The 19319-nt window shown below is 36.2% G+C and overlaps 1 protein-coding gene across 1 annotated transcript in view; it reads left to right on the top strand.

Moving 5' to 3' along the window:
• The window catches only part of LOC150098715 (carbonyl reductase family member 4-like), a 43922-nt gene that overhangs the window by 18422 nt on the left and 6181 nt on the right, over positions 1 to 19319 (top strand). Inside the window, exons 4-5 of the mRNA XM_090404807.1 lie at positions 3309 to 3443; positions 8805 to 8944. Coding sequence (XP_090260933.1) covers positions 3309 to 3443; positions 8805 to 8944 — 275 coding nt within the window. The remainder of the gene's footprint in view (positions 1 to 3308; positions 3444 to 8804; positions 8945 to 19319) is intronic.

Raw genomic sequence — 19319 nt, 5'->3', positions numbered from 1 at the left:
CATTCCATTGTAGGTCGGTTGAATTCACATTTCCAAGTATTTCATCTGAGGAAGAATCATTAGTCAAATGCAGATTTCTTATAACATCATCAATTGTTTGTTCTACAGAATGAGCAGCAGTAAACTGAGATGTACTAGGAGCGAAAACTTCGGTATTACTAGTTGTAGATACTTTTATTCTCTTTCTAGCAATGAGAGAATCAGAATCTGAAGACTCAGAACTAAGATCACTTCCGTTGTAACTTTCCGATGAATATTCGTATGGTTCGTCATCAGATAGAACTTCATTTATCAAGGCTTCTAAATGACGTTGCTCTTTTCGTAGTCTCCCATATTAGGGCAATTTATAACAATATTTATCACTATAACAAATTTATTCCACCGGACAAAACACTGAACGCATATAACTGTTTGTACGCTTCATAGATATGCAAGTTTGACCTTGTGCGAAGTGCGAATCACATGTGCACCGCTTGGCCCAGTCAGTAAAAAATTCTTCTCAGGCACTCGGTGCACACGTGATTCACACTTAACAAATCTATTTACTGAATGAAATAGATAAAAAATCATAAAATATGATTATTTTATGTTACTTTCAGCAAATTGTAAAACAAAAAGAAGTTGGCCCAGGGATCACAAAATTTTTTAACATTACATTGGGCAATGTATTAAATCTGGTGTCAGATAAGTATGTACTTTGTCCCCTCTGTTATTCATTATCTATATGGATCACATTGTGAAGGAAAGTGGTATTAAACCTGATATGAAAATTGGAGATGTTAATCTCAGCTCTTTGCTTTATGCGGATGATGTTATACTTCTAAATAAATCCACTACAAGTCTGCAAGATTCCCTGACTAAATTGAATAACTGTTGTAATAGATATGGTATGAAGGTCAGCAATAACAAGACAAAGATAATGAAAATAGGCAAAAGCATTGAAAATATCAGCATTGTGAATGGAGAACCTATAGAACAAGTAAAACATTTCAGCTACTTAGGCAAGATTTTTAGTGAAGATGGTAAATTAAATATAGAAATAGACAACAGAATCAACAAAGCTGGTATAGTAGGAAGTCAACTGAATAAATTTATATGGAATAAGAGAGAGGTTAGTCAAAACACTAAATTAGCTTTATGCAATACAGTGTTCAAACCAATTTTAACTTATGGATTTGAGAGTTGGGTCTGAAGTAAAACACTTGACCAAAAACTAGAGACAGTAGATATGAGAGTCCCAAGAAAGATTAGGGGCATGGACAGATATCAATGGCAATATCATATAAAAAATGAGGATATTAAGAAAGAACTTGACATTGTCAGCATCCAGGAATGCATTAGCAGAGCTAATCTCAGGTGGTATTGTCACTTAAACAGAATGGGAGAGGAAAGATTAGTAAAACAAGTGTTCTCTGCCCAGTTGACAGGAAAAAGACCCAGAGGAAGACTAAGTTATAGGTGGATTGATACAGTAAAAAGTGCCTTAGAAGATAGAAATATAAGATCTGATAATTTTGGAGTCTTGACAGGTAACAGACTAATTTGGAGGAAAATTGTAGATAGGAAGTTAGTAATGATGTAAGTTTGTCATGTAGTACTATCATATCCTGTACACCCCTTGGGGGTATATATGTCAGAAATTTGATGATGATGCAGTGGCTTTGCAGTTGCAAAGGCTGTTAAGAACAGCCCATGAAATTTTGAGAAGAATGTTTTCTGGAAGGATCAGAAAAGATAAAAGGCTGGTGATTCCATTGTTTAAAGCCTTGATCAATTTCATCTGGATTTTTATGCTTATATCTAGTTATTGGGATTTGAAGTGATGAAGTAACTTTGGAAAGGGTATAGAAGTGGATAACAGATATGATCTCAGGCTCTGCAGTGTAGAGTCTCAAGATAATCCCAAGAGTAATGAGAGATTGATAGCATGCAAACTGTATCAGTGTGTCCTTTTATTAACTCAGCCGTAACATTATTATAACATATGAGCAAATTGCTCATACATGACCTCCCCCCCCCCACTCAGTAAAACCATGCTGTTCCTTGCAAAGTATATCTTGTTTGTTTACTTGTTTCTGTATGCGAGTTGTTACCAACTTACTCCAGAGATACTAATAGGTCAATAGTTAGACACATCAGTCTTTTTGCACCAATGCCTTTGCAGTCAGTCAAGTTATGTCAAGTTATTCTTCTGCATTCATTCTTTCTTTACTTATGGTATAATGATAAAATTCTTATGGGTTGCCTTTAGCCTTTGCAGCCAATTTCTTTTCATACTCCAACTTAGTGGTAGCATTGTACACTATAGTGCTACTACTTGGGAGGATATAACCTGTCCTTAGCTTTCTGTATAATGCTCATAACTTTTCTGGTCTGAGTTTTATATATTTCATAACTCCTCTCAACCAAATTCTCACAATATTACAATTCCACATCATCTTCTTACAGATCTCTTATTTAATGAGATTGCACAATCATTTCACTCCCATCTTATATGTTCTTCATACTGTAGGAATGACAGATACCACACTATTTAAGCATCTTTTCAAAGTATCGCATGCACTACTGATATATTTCCCATTCCACAACTGATACCATGGAACCTGAGATTTTATATTTCATAACTTCTCTCACCCAAATTCTTACAATATTACAATTCCACATCATCTTCATCACATCATCATTCTCCTGAGTTTGTTATAATTTTCAGATTTGTAGTTCAGCATATAACCTGTACTGAACATCCATATAGTTGGCTACTTCCCAAGTCATTAAGACATCACTGTCACCAACTGGTGACAAAATTAGGTGTGTATTTTTTTTATGAATTCTTTATGATAAAGTTTTTTTTCTTTTGAAAACAACCGAGTTTATTGTCATATTAAACAATGCTGAATGAAATATAACCAATGAGTTTCACTATGCAAATATCTGATAGCGTCTTCAGAGTGGTGGTGGTTTTTGCTTATTATTTCCTAATCTATAGAATGATTGATGTCATTTCTTTAGAGACTGCCATTTAGCAGTATTGTCTATAAGTGTGTAATCTTGGGTGAAAAAAATGAAGGTAAGATATACTTTCAGAATTTTTATGCTTGTGTCCTATTCAGAGATGTCTTGTGTTTGTGATGTTCAGATTTGATTTTGCATGATGAATAGTTCACTGGAGATAAAAACATATTTTAGAGAGAGAGAGATCTAAAAATCTCTCTTACTCACTCACTCATAATTTCTTTTCAAACTCTGAAAATATTATAATTTATATTGCATCCATGAGTTAATAGATGTTACATCTTTGTATTTTTTAGGTAGCATTGTAGGAATAAAAGGTAATATTGGACAATGTGTATATAGCGCTGCCAAAGCAGGCCTTATAGGATTTACAAAATCATTAGCAAAAGAAGTTGCCTCAAAGAACATTAAAGTTAATTTAGTGGTTCCAGGTAAATTTGCAAGCATGTTTTGAGACAATTTTTTTTTTTTTACTTTACAATAAGAGTTTAATTTATATTATTATTTATTATTACTACATTGGTGTCCAGAAAATAAGGATGAACACTATTTCAGAAGATTACAACCACAAATGCAGACAAATCAGCTTGTGGCAATTTGTATAACTAACCATTTCAAGTAGAAAGCAGGTACACATTCAAATTTTTAAATTTGCATGCTAAGGAATAATGTGGTAGCACTCAACAGGATAAAGGGCAAAAAACTGTGCTAAGTGAATTGTGCTTGAAGGGAGCTCTTTTTGTGAAGGAATAAAGTTGCAAACCTTGGATGTCTTTTTATGTTTCTTTTCAAAGATATCCAGATGATTTCACACGGAGAACAATTATTGGAAAGCTTGAAGAAGACTGCAGAACTACTGATATTGCCAGAGAGTTTGGAATCACACATAGCATTGTATAAGGTTCTGGGCAGAGTTTCAATGGAATAGGTTCCAGATGTTTGTTAAGAGATTGTCCTTACTCTACTATAGAGCACAAAGACAGATTTTTGGTTCTAACAGCAAAACATAATCAATGCACCATGGCAGGTCAGCTTGCTTGCAAGTCGGCTCCATTCAAGCATAGGTACATGGATATCTCAACAAACTGTGGCAACATGTCTGTGAGAAGTAGGCCTACATGCCTGAAGACATGTAGTCTGTGTCCCTTTATCCACAGCTTATAATAGAGCATGTTTACTGTGGCACTGTATCCATAAAAATTGGAAAAGTCACCAATGGACGAAACGTACACTTTACAGATGAGAGTTGTTTTAGTCTTTCTTCTGATTCTAGATGACACTTGATCTAGCGTGAAAGTAGTACCACTTACCTCATGAGAATGTTCTTGAAAGGGATAGATATGGCTGTGCTGTGGTCATGATATGGGGATGCATTAGGCTTACTGCATGCTCTGATCTGGAAAAAGGGACTATGACTGGTGAACGATATTGCAATGAAGTTCTTCAACATCATGTTCAATTTTTCTGTGGTGCTGTAGGAGAAGAATTCATTTTTATGGATAACAATACCACACCACACCACATTGTTCACGAGCAGTGGAGATATTTCTGCAGACCAAGGATGTTAATAGAATCAAGTGGCCAGCATGCTCCCCAGATCTCAATCCCATAGAACATGTTTGGACAATAGGAAGATGCTTTGCTACTTGAAATTCCTCTCCAGAAAACAAGCAAACAAACAAGGCCTTATCCTTGCTCTGAAGGAGGAGCGGGCCAGATTGCCTCAATAACTCCTGAATCACTTGGTGGTGCTAAGCATGGTATGATGTTGTGAGTGCTGTATCACAATTCAGGGTAGACATATTCCATACTGAAATGTCTCTCCGCATAGTTTTCTGTAAGCACTGTACATTAATTTCTTAACTTCGTCCTTAGGAAATTTGTAACTTTGCCAAAACCATATTGTAATTTCATTTGTATGAAATTTATAACATAATTTTTGTGTAATATAATTTATTGGTATGTTAGCAATAAATTTATGTCCGCAGTTTGGCTGTAGTCATGAAAAACTTTTCATATACAGGCAAAAATGTAGTTTGTCCTTAGATTTTGGACACCAGTGTAGAATATATTAATGGAATTTAATCACTACTTGGATCTCATCATTGAAGCCCCACTATACTATCCTGTTTATTGTATTTGTATTTATCATATCTTATTTTCACTTTATTGTTGACCACACTTCTATTAAACTGTTGGGGGATGCAACCTTCCCATCTCTTCCTTGCTATTTCTTGAAAAATTTTCTTTGTATCCTGAATAAGATACTTTTTCTCCCTTTCCCTCTCACTTTCTCCACATGCTTTTTCCCTGCTGTTTACAAAACTGTATGATGTAGTCTCTTAATATGTTCTCAGAGTCACTATTCCACAGTCCTGATATTATGTTGTTTACTTGTCTTTAAACCATCACTGTTTCATTATTCTCCCAAAATCTGGATGACCAAACTTGTGCACTATAATTCAGATGTAACCTGATCAGTATCCTATACAAAGAAATAATATTTTTATCCTTCCTTCTCCTTCTCATGTCATGTATCCTCATTGTTTCAGTAATTCTTGTGTGGATTTCTTTATTACTTTTGAATGTCCATTGGCTGGAAAGACCTGGTTTAGAATCATGTTTAGGAAAGAAGAACCTTTATAAATGTTTTTCAAGTGAAGGTGAGTTAGCTTGTCTCATATGGATGTAGCAGGGTTTCTCTCCTGAAAACTTGGATTGTTTTATCCTGCAAAACAGGCAAACCACCCAGAAGAAGACACATAATTTACGGACATAGCAGACAGGATTAACTGCTCTATCATAAGCAGGTTTCTAAAAAGCCAAGTTACTTGGCATGACAAGCCATTGCATTTAACATGAAAAGGGAGGATAGGATTTTAGATCTCCATGAAGTCATTAGACTTATTGCAGGTAGTCATCATTATATGTTACAGTATCACATTTTCTCTTAATTATATATTAACTGTTTTAAAACTGTCTGTTTTTTTTTTTTTTTTTTTTTAATTTTTCTAGGTTAGAAAATGCATTAATATTCAATTTATTTAGTTTAACTTTCAACTTTTGTTGACAGTGTTGATCATATAGTGTAATGTAGTTAGTGGCCTGCATAAGCCCTTACACTCCATGAGTCTTGTAATAATAATAATAACTTTGCATAATTTGGCAAAAACCCTCTAATAAATTATTAGTAAATGGGGGGAGGAACCACTCGACTCACTTGGAATAAAGAAAAAAAATGTTTATTTAGAATGACCAAAACTTTACACCCACATACTCACGAGGAACAACATTGTAAAGATCAGTATATTTCTTACTTTTTCACATTCTCTCATACTTCAATTTGATTGCGAGATTTTTTTTTATGTGTATTCCACACACAACAAAGTTATAAAGTCCCACCCGCAATGAGTTGTAAAGTTCTTTTAGTTGCAAATTTTAGTTGCAAAGTTGCAAATAGGAAAAGGGTGATCATTATGGTTGATTTTAATTATAATAATATAGATTGCAATGAGAAGATAGCATCCAGAAGTAAAGAAAAATGAATTTCTAAAGTTTTTGAGAGATAACTACCTTCATCAGTATGCAGTAGAGGGTATGCAAAGATCAAGGAGCTTGGATTTGATCATCCTATCAGAGGATCATTATAAATGAGGTGTTGAATAAGAATGACCATGAAATGATTTACCTCAATGGCTGCCAGCTATATGAGGTGAGGAAAGGATATATGTGGAACTCCAAGGCTGATGATGATGGAAACCTCAGGAGACAGCTTTCAGCTATCTCATGGAATGAGGTGTTGGGTGGAAAGGAGATCAATGTTGCTTGAGTGCTAGTTAAGGACTGTCTACCAGAAGCACTATCAAAATGTATTCCAAGGGTCAGAAGGTTAAACAAGTTTAGGTGGAAAATGAATGAACAAAGAAATTGAGCTTGCAGTCTAGAAGAAGAAGAGGTATTATGAAGGCAGCATAAGATGAGTGATAACAATCAACTACACAAGGAATACAAAGACCAAGCAAGGAAGGTCATCTGCTTGGTAAGGTTAGCAGAAGCAGTATGAGCAGCAGTTAGCTAATGAAGCAAAAAAAACAACAACAAAAACTAGAGCGTTCTTTCATTATGTTGCCAATAAAAGTAGCCAGTAGAAGAAAGAATAATTATTAAAGGATGATATTGGGTGATGAAAATAAGAGGATAATGACTGCAAAGGATATAGTGAGATATTAAATGAGAAGTTCATAAAGATATTTCATCCTCGTACTTCATGTGACATCATGAAGAACTTGAGTGCAGTGGGAAGGGTGGAGGAGGAACTAATGGTGAGTGAGCATAAGGTATATGGGAATTGAGTAAACTTGATGTTAATAAGGCTGCAGTGCTTGATCGTATGTTACTGCATCATTCAAAAGAAACTGTCCCAAGGAGTTAACAATAGCTTTGACATAGCTTTTTAATGTGAATCTTAGATTTGAGCCAAGTTGCAAAGTAGTGAAAAACTAGCAAAATTGTTCTGCTTTATAAGAACTATCATTGCTCATTATTATTAGGGGATACATATCATTGTCCTGCGCAAGATGTGGAGGACACTGATGTGGAAGTAAGAAGATTCTGGTTCATTGTATGTGCCCTTGATCTGGCTGAATATAGATTACTGTTCACAGATGTGGTCATCTGGAATGTTAAATATGAAGAAAGATTGAGGAAAAGCAATTTTGCAGAATCTAGTGAATAGGAGGAGATATGATTGATACATATAAGTTGCTAAGGAATTATTACCAGATGAATGTGGGAGAAGTTTTTCATAGAATAGGGAAGCCAGAGGAAGAACAAAAGACCATCTCTGAGAGCTGTATAAGGAGGGTGTAAGCAATGAGTGAGGAGTAGGCTTCTTGAATGCAGAATGGTGAATAACTGAAATGCATTACCAGAGAGGATAGGGAGTGCAGAGATGGTCAATGCATTTAAGACCCAGTTTGATGAACTATGTGTATATAACATTGGGATCTCTCATGATGAGTGTTGACTCCATGGAGGGATGATGATAATTTTTTTATATTTTTTATTTATTTTTTTTTTTTTATGGGGAAACCCATCCATGAGAGGTTGTCAACTGATAGTATGCTAATACCACAGATGGACAACAAGGAACTTGTTCACATTTATCTTGAAAGGCTGTGGATTGTATTACTTGGGAAACACATAAGATGGCAGATTGTTCCAGAGGGCAGCATTGGAAGGGATGAACAAAGAGGAGGAGAAATTTGTTCTGTGAGTTGGAGATGTATTGTGAGGGAGTGTTTAGTTACTGCATGCATTTAAACTGATTTGACAAAGAGTGGCAGGTATTATCAATGCTAATTATGATGAACAGTGGCTATAGAAGTATTTGTAGAAGTGCAAGCAGTGGAAACTTGAGTGCTTGTGTGAAAGTGAGTGAAGTGTATCAGTGAGTGGGAGATCATTGATCAGTCTGACTGTCCTTTGGGGATACCATCCCAAGTGTAGAGTGCATGGGACGGTTGAGGTGGGGGGGGGATGGGACATTTACCAAAAATCAGCAGTACAAGAATTGGAGGAGAAGTAGGAAGCCTAATAGTAATAATAATTACACCTTGCTGTATTACTGGATTTTGCTCTGTTTGTTCATCTAGTGTCAAATTGTTTCAGACTCATTGTCAGTACTCTGTTTCTCCACCCCCCCCATTTATTTCCTTTATAAATATAGCAAAAGACAAATTTTAAATTATTGCTGTTATCATGATAATTAAAATAGGTCAATTTTTAATTAGGTTTTGTACAGACAGATATGTTGGCATCCTTAAACATAGAAAATATTCAAAAGTCTATTCCACTGAAAAGAATAGGTGTTCCAGAAGAAATAGCAGAAGCTATATGGTTTATTTCCACATCTTCATACATTACAGGAGAGGTAATGATAAACATATTTGTTTGTTATTATTATGAAATATAAGCATTTCACATAGAAAGTTTCTTGTATTTGAAAAAAAAAACATTCATATTTTTCAGAATGCTTTTATTTTCCCAGTAATACATTGAAACTAACAGTGATCTTTGAATTATCCAATCTTCAAATGAATGAACCTTCAGTTAACTGCATCTTGAATAGGTTAGTGCATGAACTGATGTCTTGTCAAGCACCACATAATTGTACCTTCAGTTATCCAACAATTCAATTATTCAACTTACAAATTTCCCTCCCACTTGATTGGATAAATGAGGGATTATTGTATATAATTGTATAGAGTATTGTATAATTGCGGATGCAGACAAATATAATTTTGTTTGCATCTGCAATTATGTTATAGAATAAATTCAGAGTGGATGTATTTTGGGATTTGAACTTTTTATGAAGCATAGACTCCCCTCATATGAAATTATAATTTCATTTAATGGAATGAGGATACCTTTGTAATGCCTGTGGAAATGGTGTTTGTTTTCATAGCACAGGCTGCTCAAAGACTATTATAGGTTTCATTCTAGTCACTGACTAGAGAAGTCTTTTGTAGCATTTCTTTGGCTGGTTCCTCAGTTAGTCGAACTTTGGTATGGGTAAGTAGGGTTTTCTCTTGCAGACTCAGGTTTTCCGTCCTGCATATAGGCAAATTAGCCATAGCACGCATGCATGCACGCTCTCTCTCTCTCACACACACACAAAATATACTGTTGGTGGACATTAGGTTGATGTTGTATGTATGTGATGGTTAGTGATGTTCTGTGTAGAGGAAGATTAAGTACTGGAGAAAGTGGATTTCCGGAGTGGTATACTCTCCCATGATGAGTATTTGGACTCTTTGGAGATATCATATAATGATGATCAGACTAAGGCCTTATATATATAGGAAACCTTATTCATCAATACTTCAATCTAAAGCTGTCAGAGAATGGTGTAGTTAAACGGATAGAAAGTAATGGATATTGTATTTTCAGAGAAGATAGAGGAAATAGGGCAGAAAGAAAGAAAGGGCACATGGCAAAATGGAAATGGAATTTATAAGGGAAACAAGGTTACTAAGGGAAACAGCACATGATGGAAGGGACCAGGGGGTGTGAGAGTTGAATTTGGTGATAGCATCAGATCTTATAACTACAGTAGCAATTCTACCTCCGATTAGGAAAAGTGACCATGCAGTCTTGTTCTCGGAGGTTGCTCAACATATGGAAATTTCAGCCAGGAAAAGGTTTATGCAGAACTATAAAGTTTGCAATTATGACAAACTTAGGAGGCAACTTGGAGTAGTGTCATGGCATAAGAAACCACATGGGTATGAATATCATTAGTGCATGGCAAGCAGTCAAGGATTGTTTGAGCAATGCAGTATTAGAGTGCATACTGAGGATCAGGAGGGTAAACCAAGTAGGAATTAAGTGGATGACAAGCAATGAAAAGCAGGATCTGCAATAAAATAAAGCATTCTGGAAAGAATATAAACAAACGATCAGCATGCCCATGACTAATATAAAGCAAGAAGGGAAACTAGTATAATAAGAAAAATTGTCTTTTCTCTTAAATCAGATTTTGAGAGAAAATTAGCTAAGCAAGTCAAAGTAAATCCAAAAGAGTTTTTTCCTTATATAGCAAGTAATAGAAAGAATGATTTTTTTTTTAAAATAATGAAACCTGTGGTGAGATCATAATTAAAAGAAACACACATATTAACCACAGTGAAAATTATTTACTTGTAAATATTTCATCCTAAGTATCTTAGGACATCATCAGTACAGTAGTTTAAACAATAACAGGAATAACATACAGTTAGGGTGCATGATTACAATAGAATCTCATTAAATGTGCATAACGTGTTACAGAAGTTAAAAAAAAAAAAAAAAAAAAATTAAAATTCTACAGAGTTTCACACAAAAATGAAAGACATTCAACTGTCAAAAACTGACTTGTTAATCAGCTTCGACATTGTCTCCCTCTTCACGAACATTCCCCATAAAGAAACAATAGAATTACTAACTCAAAAATTTCTGTCTGATATAGTTGAATTGTTCAAGTTTGTTATTTCATCAGGTTACTTCACCTGGAAAGGTCAAATTTACAAGCAAGAAAAAGGAACAGCAATGGGATCTCCTTTATCACCAAACCTAGCAAACTTGTTTCTAGAACACCTTGAGGAAAAAATATTCACTTTTGAACCCAAACCAAAAATCTGGTTTAGATATGTCAACAACGTATTTGCAGTCTGGGATCATCCTGAACATGAATTACAACTGTTTCTAGATAAAATTAACCTTTTTCATCATCGCATCAACTTTATGTTAGAAAAAGAATCTCCACAGGGTATCTCCTTTTTGGATTTACACATTCAAAGAAAAGAAGACTGTTCCATCGCTATGTCTGTCTTTCGCAAGCCTACATTCTCAGGTCGCTACATTCACAATTCTTACACTCATCATCCATCTCAGAAATCTGGCATTATTAAATCACTAGTTTCCAGAGCTCCTCTGAAGAATATCTAAACCAAGAATTAGAAGTAATCAAAAATACAGCCATCCTAAATGGATATAATCCTAAAACAACTCAAAAAATCATCAGTCACTTTCCCACACATCAAACCAGATAAGAAGAAGTCCATAGGATTCCCATACCTTACGTCAAAGGCATCTCTGAACATCTTTCTAAAATTATGAAGAAATACAATTTTGCCACTACTTACAAACCTATCAACCAAATTTACAACTTGTTACCTTCTCCTAAGGACAAACTCTCACCTTTGATGTTGCCTGGCATTTATGAGATTCCATGCTCATGCAAATTATCTTACTTTGGACAGACAGGTAGGTCTGTTCAGAAACGCATCTCGGAACATCACAACCACATTCGTCTTTTTAAACCGCAGAAATCTGGCCTCTCTCAACACGGAATTGAAAATCCAAGCTATACAATCCATTGGGAAAAGTCTAAACTTTTACATAGATCTTTATATAAACATGAACGTTTATATAAAGAAAGTTCTGAAGCCCTACTACACAGACCAAATTTAAACTGCAATGACGTTCGTACTATTCCTAAAGTATGGGAAATTGTCATACAAAATTGTGTAAAATAATTATTATTCATTTTTTTAAATTTTTTTTTTTACTTCTGTAACACGTTACACACGTTTAATGAGATTCTATTGTAATCATGCGCCCTAACTCTGTTATTCCTATTATTGTTTAAACTACTGTACTGATGATGTCCTAAGATACTTAGGATGAAATATTTACAAGTAAATAATTTTCACTGTGGTTAATACGTGTGTTTCTTTTAATTAAGAATGATTATGGAAAGATAACTTTACTCAGTGCTGATGGTAGGAAAGTGGCAGAAGAAGAAGAAATAGTTCAGTTACTAAGTGATCGCTTTGCAAGAGTATATCATCCAGGTTGTGATTTTGTAGTTACTGTGGTGAGAGAAACTGATGTGAGCATTGAGGTACGTGAACTGGAGATACTCAGTATATTATATTGAAAAATATCAGTGTGAATAGAGCAGTGGGCTTGGACGGTATGTCAGCTCATGTGCTATGAGAATATGTAAGTGAACTGGCAGTGCCTCTGACGAAATTGTTTAATCTAAGTCTCAGCTCTGGCAAGGTTCCAAGGGAGTGGAAAGAGGGTAAGATTGTTCCATTACGTAAAAGTGGCACCAAGAGAAGCAGAAAATTACTGACCAATTGCTATCTCTAGAGTGGTGCTTAAATTATTGGAAAAGTTGGTTAAAAGTAAAATTCTGGAATGGGTGGATAGGAATATGATACTTTTCAGGGGACAGCATGGCTTTGTAAAAAGTAAGTACTGCAAGTTTGTAAGTCTCAATCATAAAATCCCTCTTTCAGCTATTTGCTAGTGTAATTTATTCACATTTTATAATAAGGTGACAGCAGAACGGAATAAAGGAAATGGCTACATCATGATAGGGATGGACATTTTGCAAAGCCATTTGACAGAATACCATGGAAAACTACTACATAAGTTGGAGCAAGTGGGAATGGATATGAGGCTGGTGACATGGATAAGGGGGATGGCTAATAGACAGACATCAGAGAGTGGTATTGTGGAGTGGAATCAAGGCAAATAAGGTGGGCTAGTGGAGTGCCCCAGGGCTCTGTACTAGGACCATTACTCATTAATTTCTACATTAATGATATAATGGAAAATTTGAAGGGGAATATTCAGTTGTTTGTCAATGAAGCAAAACTGGGCAATAGTTGATAAAAGTGATGCACCATGATGATTTACATAAATTGGCAGTGTGGGCAAAGGACAATGGTTGTCAATTCAATGTTGTAAATTTAAGGTAATGCACTTTTGGATGGAAAGATTACTTTGTATCATATTGATGGTACCAGTTTACAGGAATTTGATGAGATTAGGGATCTTTGGATGATGGTGGATAGAGACTGAAATTCAGAGGACCTATTTCATGAATTGGCAAAATAGCTCAGAGGATTACTTGGACTAAAGAACACAGGTAAGTAAAAATAGGAAGGTTATTATCCCTTTTTATAAGGCTATGATTTAGCCACATAACTACTATGCACAGATTTGGTCACTTGCATTTTCTTGGGGATCAGGAGGTGGTGGAGAGGATTCGGAAATGAGTGACCAACCTGGTGACAGGTCTGCAGAATTTTCACAATGAGAATAGATTGAGGATATGGGTAGCAGAGTTTAGCTAACAGACATAGGAGAGAGGATATGATAGAAACTTATAAGTTACTAAAGGGATTATATAAGATTGACACAAGAAAATTTTCAATACATGGAAAGTAGGGGAAAACAAGTGGGCCACACTTAGAAGCTGTCTAAGAGTGTGGTTAGTACGTGTATGTGTGGACTAGGCTCTTTACTTGGAGAGTGGTGAATTGTGGAATGGATTGCCAGAGGTCATTGTGAGAATCCCAACACTGAATGGGTTTAAGGAGATATATGATAGGTATTGTGTTAATGGATAGTGTGGGTCTCCAATGACGAGTCTTTTAACTTCATGGAGTACTCATATAAATAACAATAATAATACTCAACTTATCAGTATATATATATATATATATATGTGTGTGTGTGTGTGTGTGTGTGTTATTATTATTATTAATAAAGACCTCTAGAGAGTCAGTGACTCGTTGAGGAAGGCCACATACTACACACACACACACACACACACACACACACACACACACACACACACACACACACACACACACACACACACACACACACACACACACACCAACTATCATACTTGTTCTTGAATTCATTCCCACTACTTGCACGCATACAACATCCAATGACAATCCATTCCAATCATGCACCACTCTATGAGAGAAGAACCTAGATCTCATCCCTTAAAAAAAAAGGGGTGAGATCTAGATTCTTGGCGACATTCATTCTCAGCTTCCAAGGATGCCCTCTTGTCCTTTCCCCATCCTTCATAAAATGAAAAATTCCATCAACTGAAATCCTGTATGACCCTTTCAGAAGTTTGTAAGTCTCAATCATAAAACCTCTCTTGCACCTATTTGTTAGTGTCTGCAGTCTATAAATTCTCACTCTGTCTTCATAATCAGTATTCTATAATTCTAATATAATTTTTAATGCTATCCTTTGCACTTTCTCTCTCCCTCCCTCCCTCTCTCTCTCTCTCTCTCTCTCTCCACTATATCAGAATCACAATGGAAACCAGGAGATCAGACCTGTGTACGGTAGTCCAAATGAGGTCTTAACGAGGCCTTGTAGGGAGGCAAAATGACATCCTTATCTTTACATGTGAAAGTTCAGTTCACCATTGCAATTATATTTTGAGTTGTATTTGCAATCTTTGCTATGTGGTCCCTGAACTTCAACTTCCTATTCACTAACAATCCAAGATCCTGAACTGATATCCAAATCAGCAGCATTCCTGATTACCCTACCTATCTTTGCATCATCAGCAAATAGCTGTATGTCGCCTGTCAAATCCTTCCCAATATCATTAATGTACAGATTGAATAACAGTTGACCAAGGGATGATCCTTGTGGTGCACCACTGGTTACCTTATAAACACTAATATTTTATAATCCAAACAAATATTCTCCAATTTATGAAACAGTCTTCTATGTTGCATTCTGTCAAAAGCCTTAGCAAAATTCAAAAGTATCATGGTGTAACCATTCCCCTTGTCTAGTCCAATGGTAACATTATTACAGAATGTGAGCAAGTTGCTAAAACATGATATTCACTTAGTAAACCCATGCTGTTCATTGCAAAGTATAGATTCACTGTAAACCCATTTCTGAATGGGAGCCCTAACCAATTTTTCATTAGTTTTTTCATCGATATTTTTCATTGGAAAAATATTCCAAAAAAATAACATCAATGTACTTCAAGAGACCCATATGCCTGACACCTCCACAAACAGACTCAAGATCCCTGGCCTCATCTTAATGGCCCAGAGGTTACATCCTAGTCATGGTTTTGCCATTTACATGCACCCAGGCCTGCTTAACTCAACTTAGTTATGTTACCCCCCCCCCCCCAACTGGCCATGATGTCTATAGACGTCCAGCTAAACCTAGATACGATTCTGTAACACCCTTTGAATAACATGGATAAGAAGTGCAATTTGGTCTCAGATTTCAACTCCCACCACTCCATGTGGGGTACTAATCTGCTAAACAATTGGCCAACTAGATGGATATCCACAACCTTCACCTGATCTTCGATGCTAAACAACCAGGAACCTTTCATTCTGCCAGATGAGGAAAGACATATACTCCCAACCTATGGATAGCCTCCAAAGACACTGACAACCACCCACTACCAATAAATAGATCTATCCTTGGAAACTTTCCAAAAAGCCAACATCGCTGTTTCCTTCTGGAGATTGGTTTATCTATTCCACTTATTAAAACTGCTCCAATCCCTGGAGGGAACATATGAAAAGCCAATTGAAGGGAGTTTGGTGAAAAAAAATTGATCAAACCATCAATACCATCCTTTTTGTGCCAAAAACTACACCAGATTTGTCAAATTGGTAAAAACAATAGCCAAAACAACCATCCCCCGTGGTTTCTGGCCCCATTATACACAATGCTGGAACAAAGAGCTTGAAGATAATGCTAGCCCTGCACGAGGAATCTGGTGACTCATTAGTGGTTAAAGAACTAATAAAGCTCCTGGATGACAATAGAAAAGAGAGAGAGAGAGAGAGAGAGATGACTATCAGTCATGGAAGAACTTGACTTCTCTAAATCTAGTTGGAAAGCTGGTCCCTAATGAAAAAATTTGGAGGAACAGAACTTACAACAAAAGAAAAGTTCCATAGGTGATTCCAGACCATCATATTCATCCTATCATAATCATTTTCCCTCTTACTTGTTACATCATGAAAAATCGCTTATGGATTTAGTTTGGCCTGCTTAGCTAATTTCCTCTCATAATCTGATTTGGCCTTTCTTACCATATTACCCTTCTTGCTTGCACCTTGTACTGCTCATGAGTATGCACATCTGCTGATCACTTTTTTTTCATATTCTTTCCACAGTGTTTTCTTTTTTTTTCCAGCTCTTGCTTTATATCTGTATTCATCCACTTAATCTCCACTTGGTTTATCCTCCTGATCTTGGATATGTAGACTGATACTGCTTCTCTGAAACAGTCCCTGACCACTTTGCATTCACTACTGACATTCTTTCCTTGAAACTTCTCAAGCCACGGAAATGCTCCAAGATGCCTCTTAAGCCTGTCATAATTACTAGTTTTATAGTTCAACCAAAACCCTTTTTTTTTGATAGAGAATTCCAAATTGTTTAGCAACTTCCCAGAACAAGATTGCAATTGCATGGTCACATTATTCTCCCCAATTGGAGATGGAGTGTCTACCTTGGTTATGGATATATCTTCTGATGCTGTTACTACACCTAGCACTCTCAAATCCCTGATCGCCTCTATAATATGGTGTTTCAGGTAATTATCCCTTAGAAACTGTATAAATTCCATTTCCATCTTGCCATGCCCCCTTTCCGCCCTCCAGTCTATGACCCCAATGGTTGAAGTCTCCCATAATATTGTCTTGACATACATTCATTATACTAATCTACTGATGTATGGCATCTAGCTCTTCCTGTGACCCCCCCCCCCCTTGTCTCTATCAACAACTGACAATATATTTTGTCCTATTGGCATCTATCATACACCAGACAGTCTCAAATAAATCATCTCACCTAGACCTAAAAAGCATCAACTTCTAATTTTGTTGGTTGTAGTACTTCAGCTGTCATCATCAGTATCCCATCTCCTTCTTTCCCTCTATCCTCCCTGAAATGCAATATCCTTTACATTCTATCTCTGTAACTATATCATTTTCTGTCAACCAGTTCTTACTGATGCCTATAAGTTTGGGCCAAGTCAAGCTCACCAATGCCAAAAACTCCTCTCCATTATTTCTGATACTTCTGGCATTTGTGTACATGCATTTCACCATCTCCTTGGGCCCACAGTCACCCTTGTGTAATGTCATTACCAACCCATTTGAATCTGAAACCTGCAAAATTGCATTGAGCATTCCATAATTTGCATTCCTCCTTAATATCTCTAGTTTCCCTGATTTTGCACTTCCAGACTTTTACTAAACAATGCTTTCTCCAAACATCTAACTCCAAAACCATTCAGATGTAATCCAAGGCATATATAAGTTCCTTTCGATCAAATTCACTCGATACATCGATAAACTTCACACCATTACTCCTGCACAATCTTCTCATTGACTCATTAGCAATCATGACCCTTCTTCTCAACTATTTCTTATCATACCAAGGCAGCAGACTCACAATCTTTACATTCTTTCTCTTCATTTTCACTTCTTTCAACAACTCTTTCATATTTATTCCTCTTTCATTGCATATTTCTACCCTTTCAAATTATTTGTTCCTGACAAAACATTCAACTCTTTCACCTCTCCCTTCTGCCTCCTAACAGCTTCACTAACATCTTTGATCTTGATGTTGATATAAACTTTGAGAGATTGCATAAAATGATACATATTATTATTATGATGATGATAATTCAATACCTCCATGTGCAAGACTCATCGAGGGAGGCCCACCCTAGAAAACACAAAGTCTATCATACCAATCCTTGAACTTATTCACCATTCATGCTCTCACCTCTATGAGGCAATGCATTTCATGGTTCAACTACCCTCCATGCAAAGAAACCACTCCTTACCCTCTTTTTCATGATGTCCTTTTGCAGCTTCCAGGGATATCCTCTCCTTCTGTCTACCAAACTTTGCAATTTACATTCCCTCAGTCTTTTCTCATAACGTACATCAGTCTTGATATCATTTTGTTATCTGCCTCTACACTCTTTCCAAGGTTAATTTATTTCCTTCAAATATATAGTAGTCCAGATGTGGTCTGATCAGGGCTTTGTACAATGGAATGACAACTCTTTTATCTCTGCTAGTCAGAGATAAAATTGCATTTTCCCTGATATTCCCTGAATTTCAGGTTTCTATTAGTCATCACCTCCAGATCCCTTGCTTTCCCCCATTCCTCCAGTACAGTTCCTCCAACAAAGTATGCAGCTTCCCGTTGATGTATTCCAAACTTCAAGACTTTACATTTAGCTGAATTAAACTGAAACTCCCTATTCATTTGTCCATTTTATTCAAATCCTCTTGAAGGGCTACAACGACTTCACTATTACTAATAACCCTTCCCAGCTTCACATCATCTGCAGGCAACTGAATATTCCGCTGCAATCCTTTGACAATGTCATTGATATAAAGGTTAAACAATACAGGTCCCAGTATTGAGCTCTGTGGGACACCACTTGTAACCTTCTGCCTCCTTGATACAGCCCCTCATGCACAGCTCTCTGATACCTATCAGACAGCCAATCCCCAATTCAGTTCACTAACCTGGCATGTGCTACAACTTAAATATCAGCTTATCATGTGGTACTCTGTCAAATGCCTTTGTAAAATCCAAAAAAATGGCAGAATGTGCCTTTCCCTCATCAACCCATACACCCATTCTTGTCACTTTATTATAAAAGGCAACCAGATTACTGAAACAAGAACACCACTTAACAAATCCATGCTTACTCTCACAGATAACATTACCCTCATCTGCCAATTGCTGTAAATGATCCCTCACTAATTTCTCCAAAATCTTAATAAGTACTGATGAAATACAAACTGGTATATAATTTGACACTTCCTTTATATTACCATCCTTATACAATGGCACTATCTTATCTTCCAATTCTTGGTTACCTTTCCCTTGGCCAGACTTGCACTGAAAAGCCAGGTCAA

Source organism: Typopeltis vanoorti, chromosome 15, assembly GCF_054136105.1.
Source record: "Typopeltis vanoorti isolate ZY-2024b chromosome 15, IOZ_Tvanoo_1.0, whole genome shotgun sequence".
Lineage (NCBI taxonomy): Eukaryota > Metazoa > Arthropoda > Arachnida > Uropygi > Thelyphonidae > Typopeltis > Typopeltis vanoorti.
Note: the sequence above shows the minus strand (reverse complement) of the source record. Positions and strands in the feature narration are given on the sequence as shown.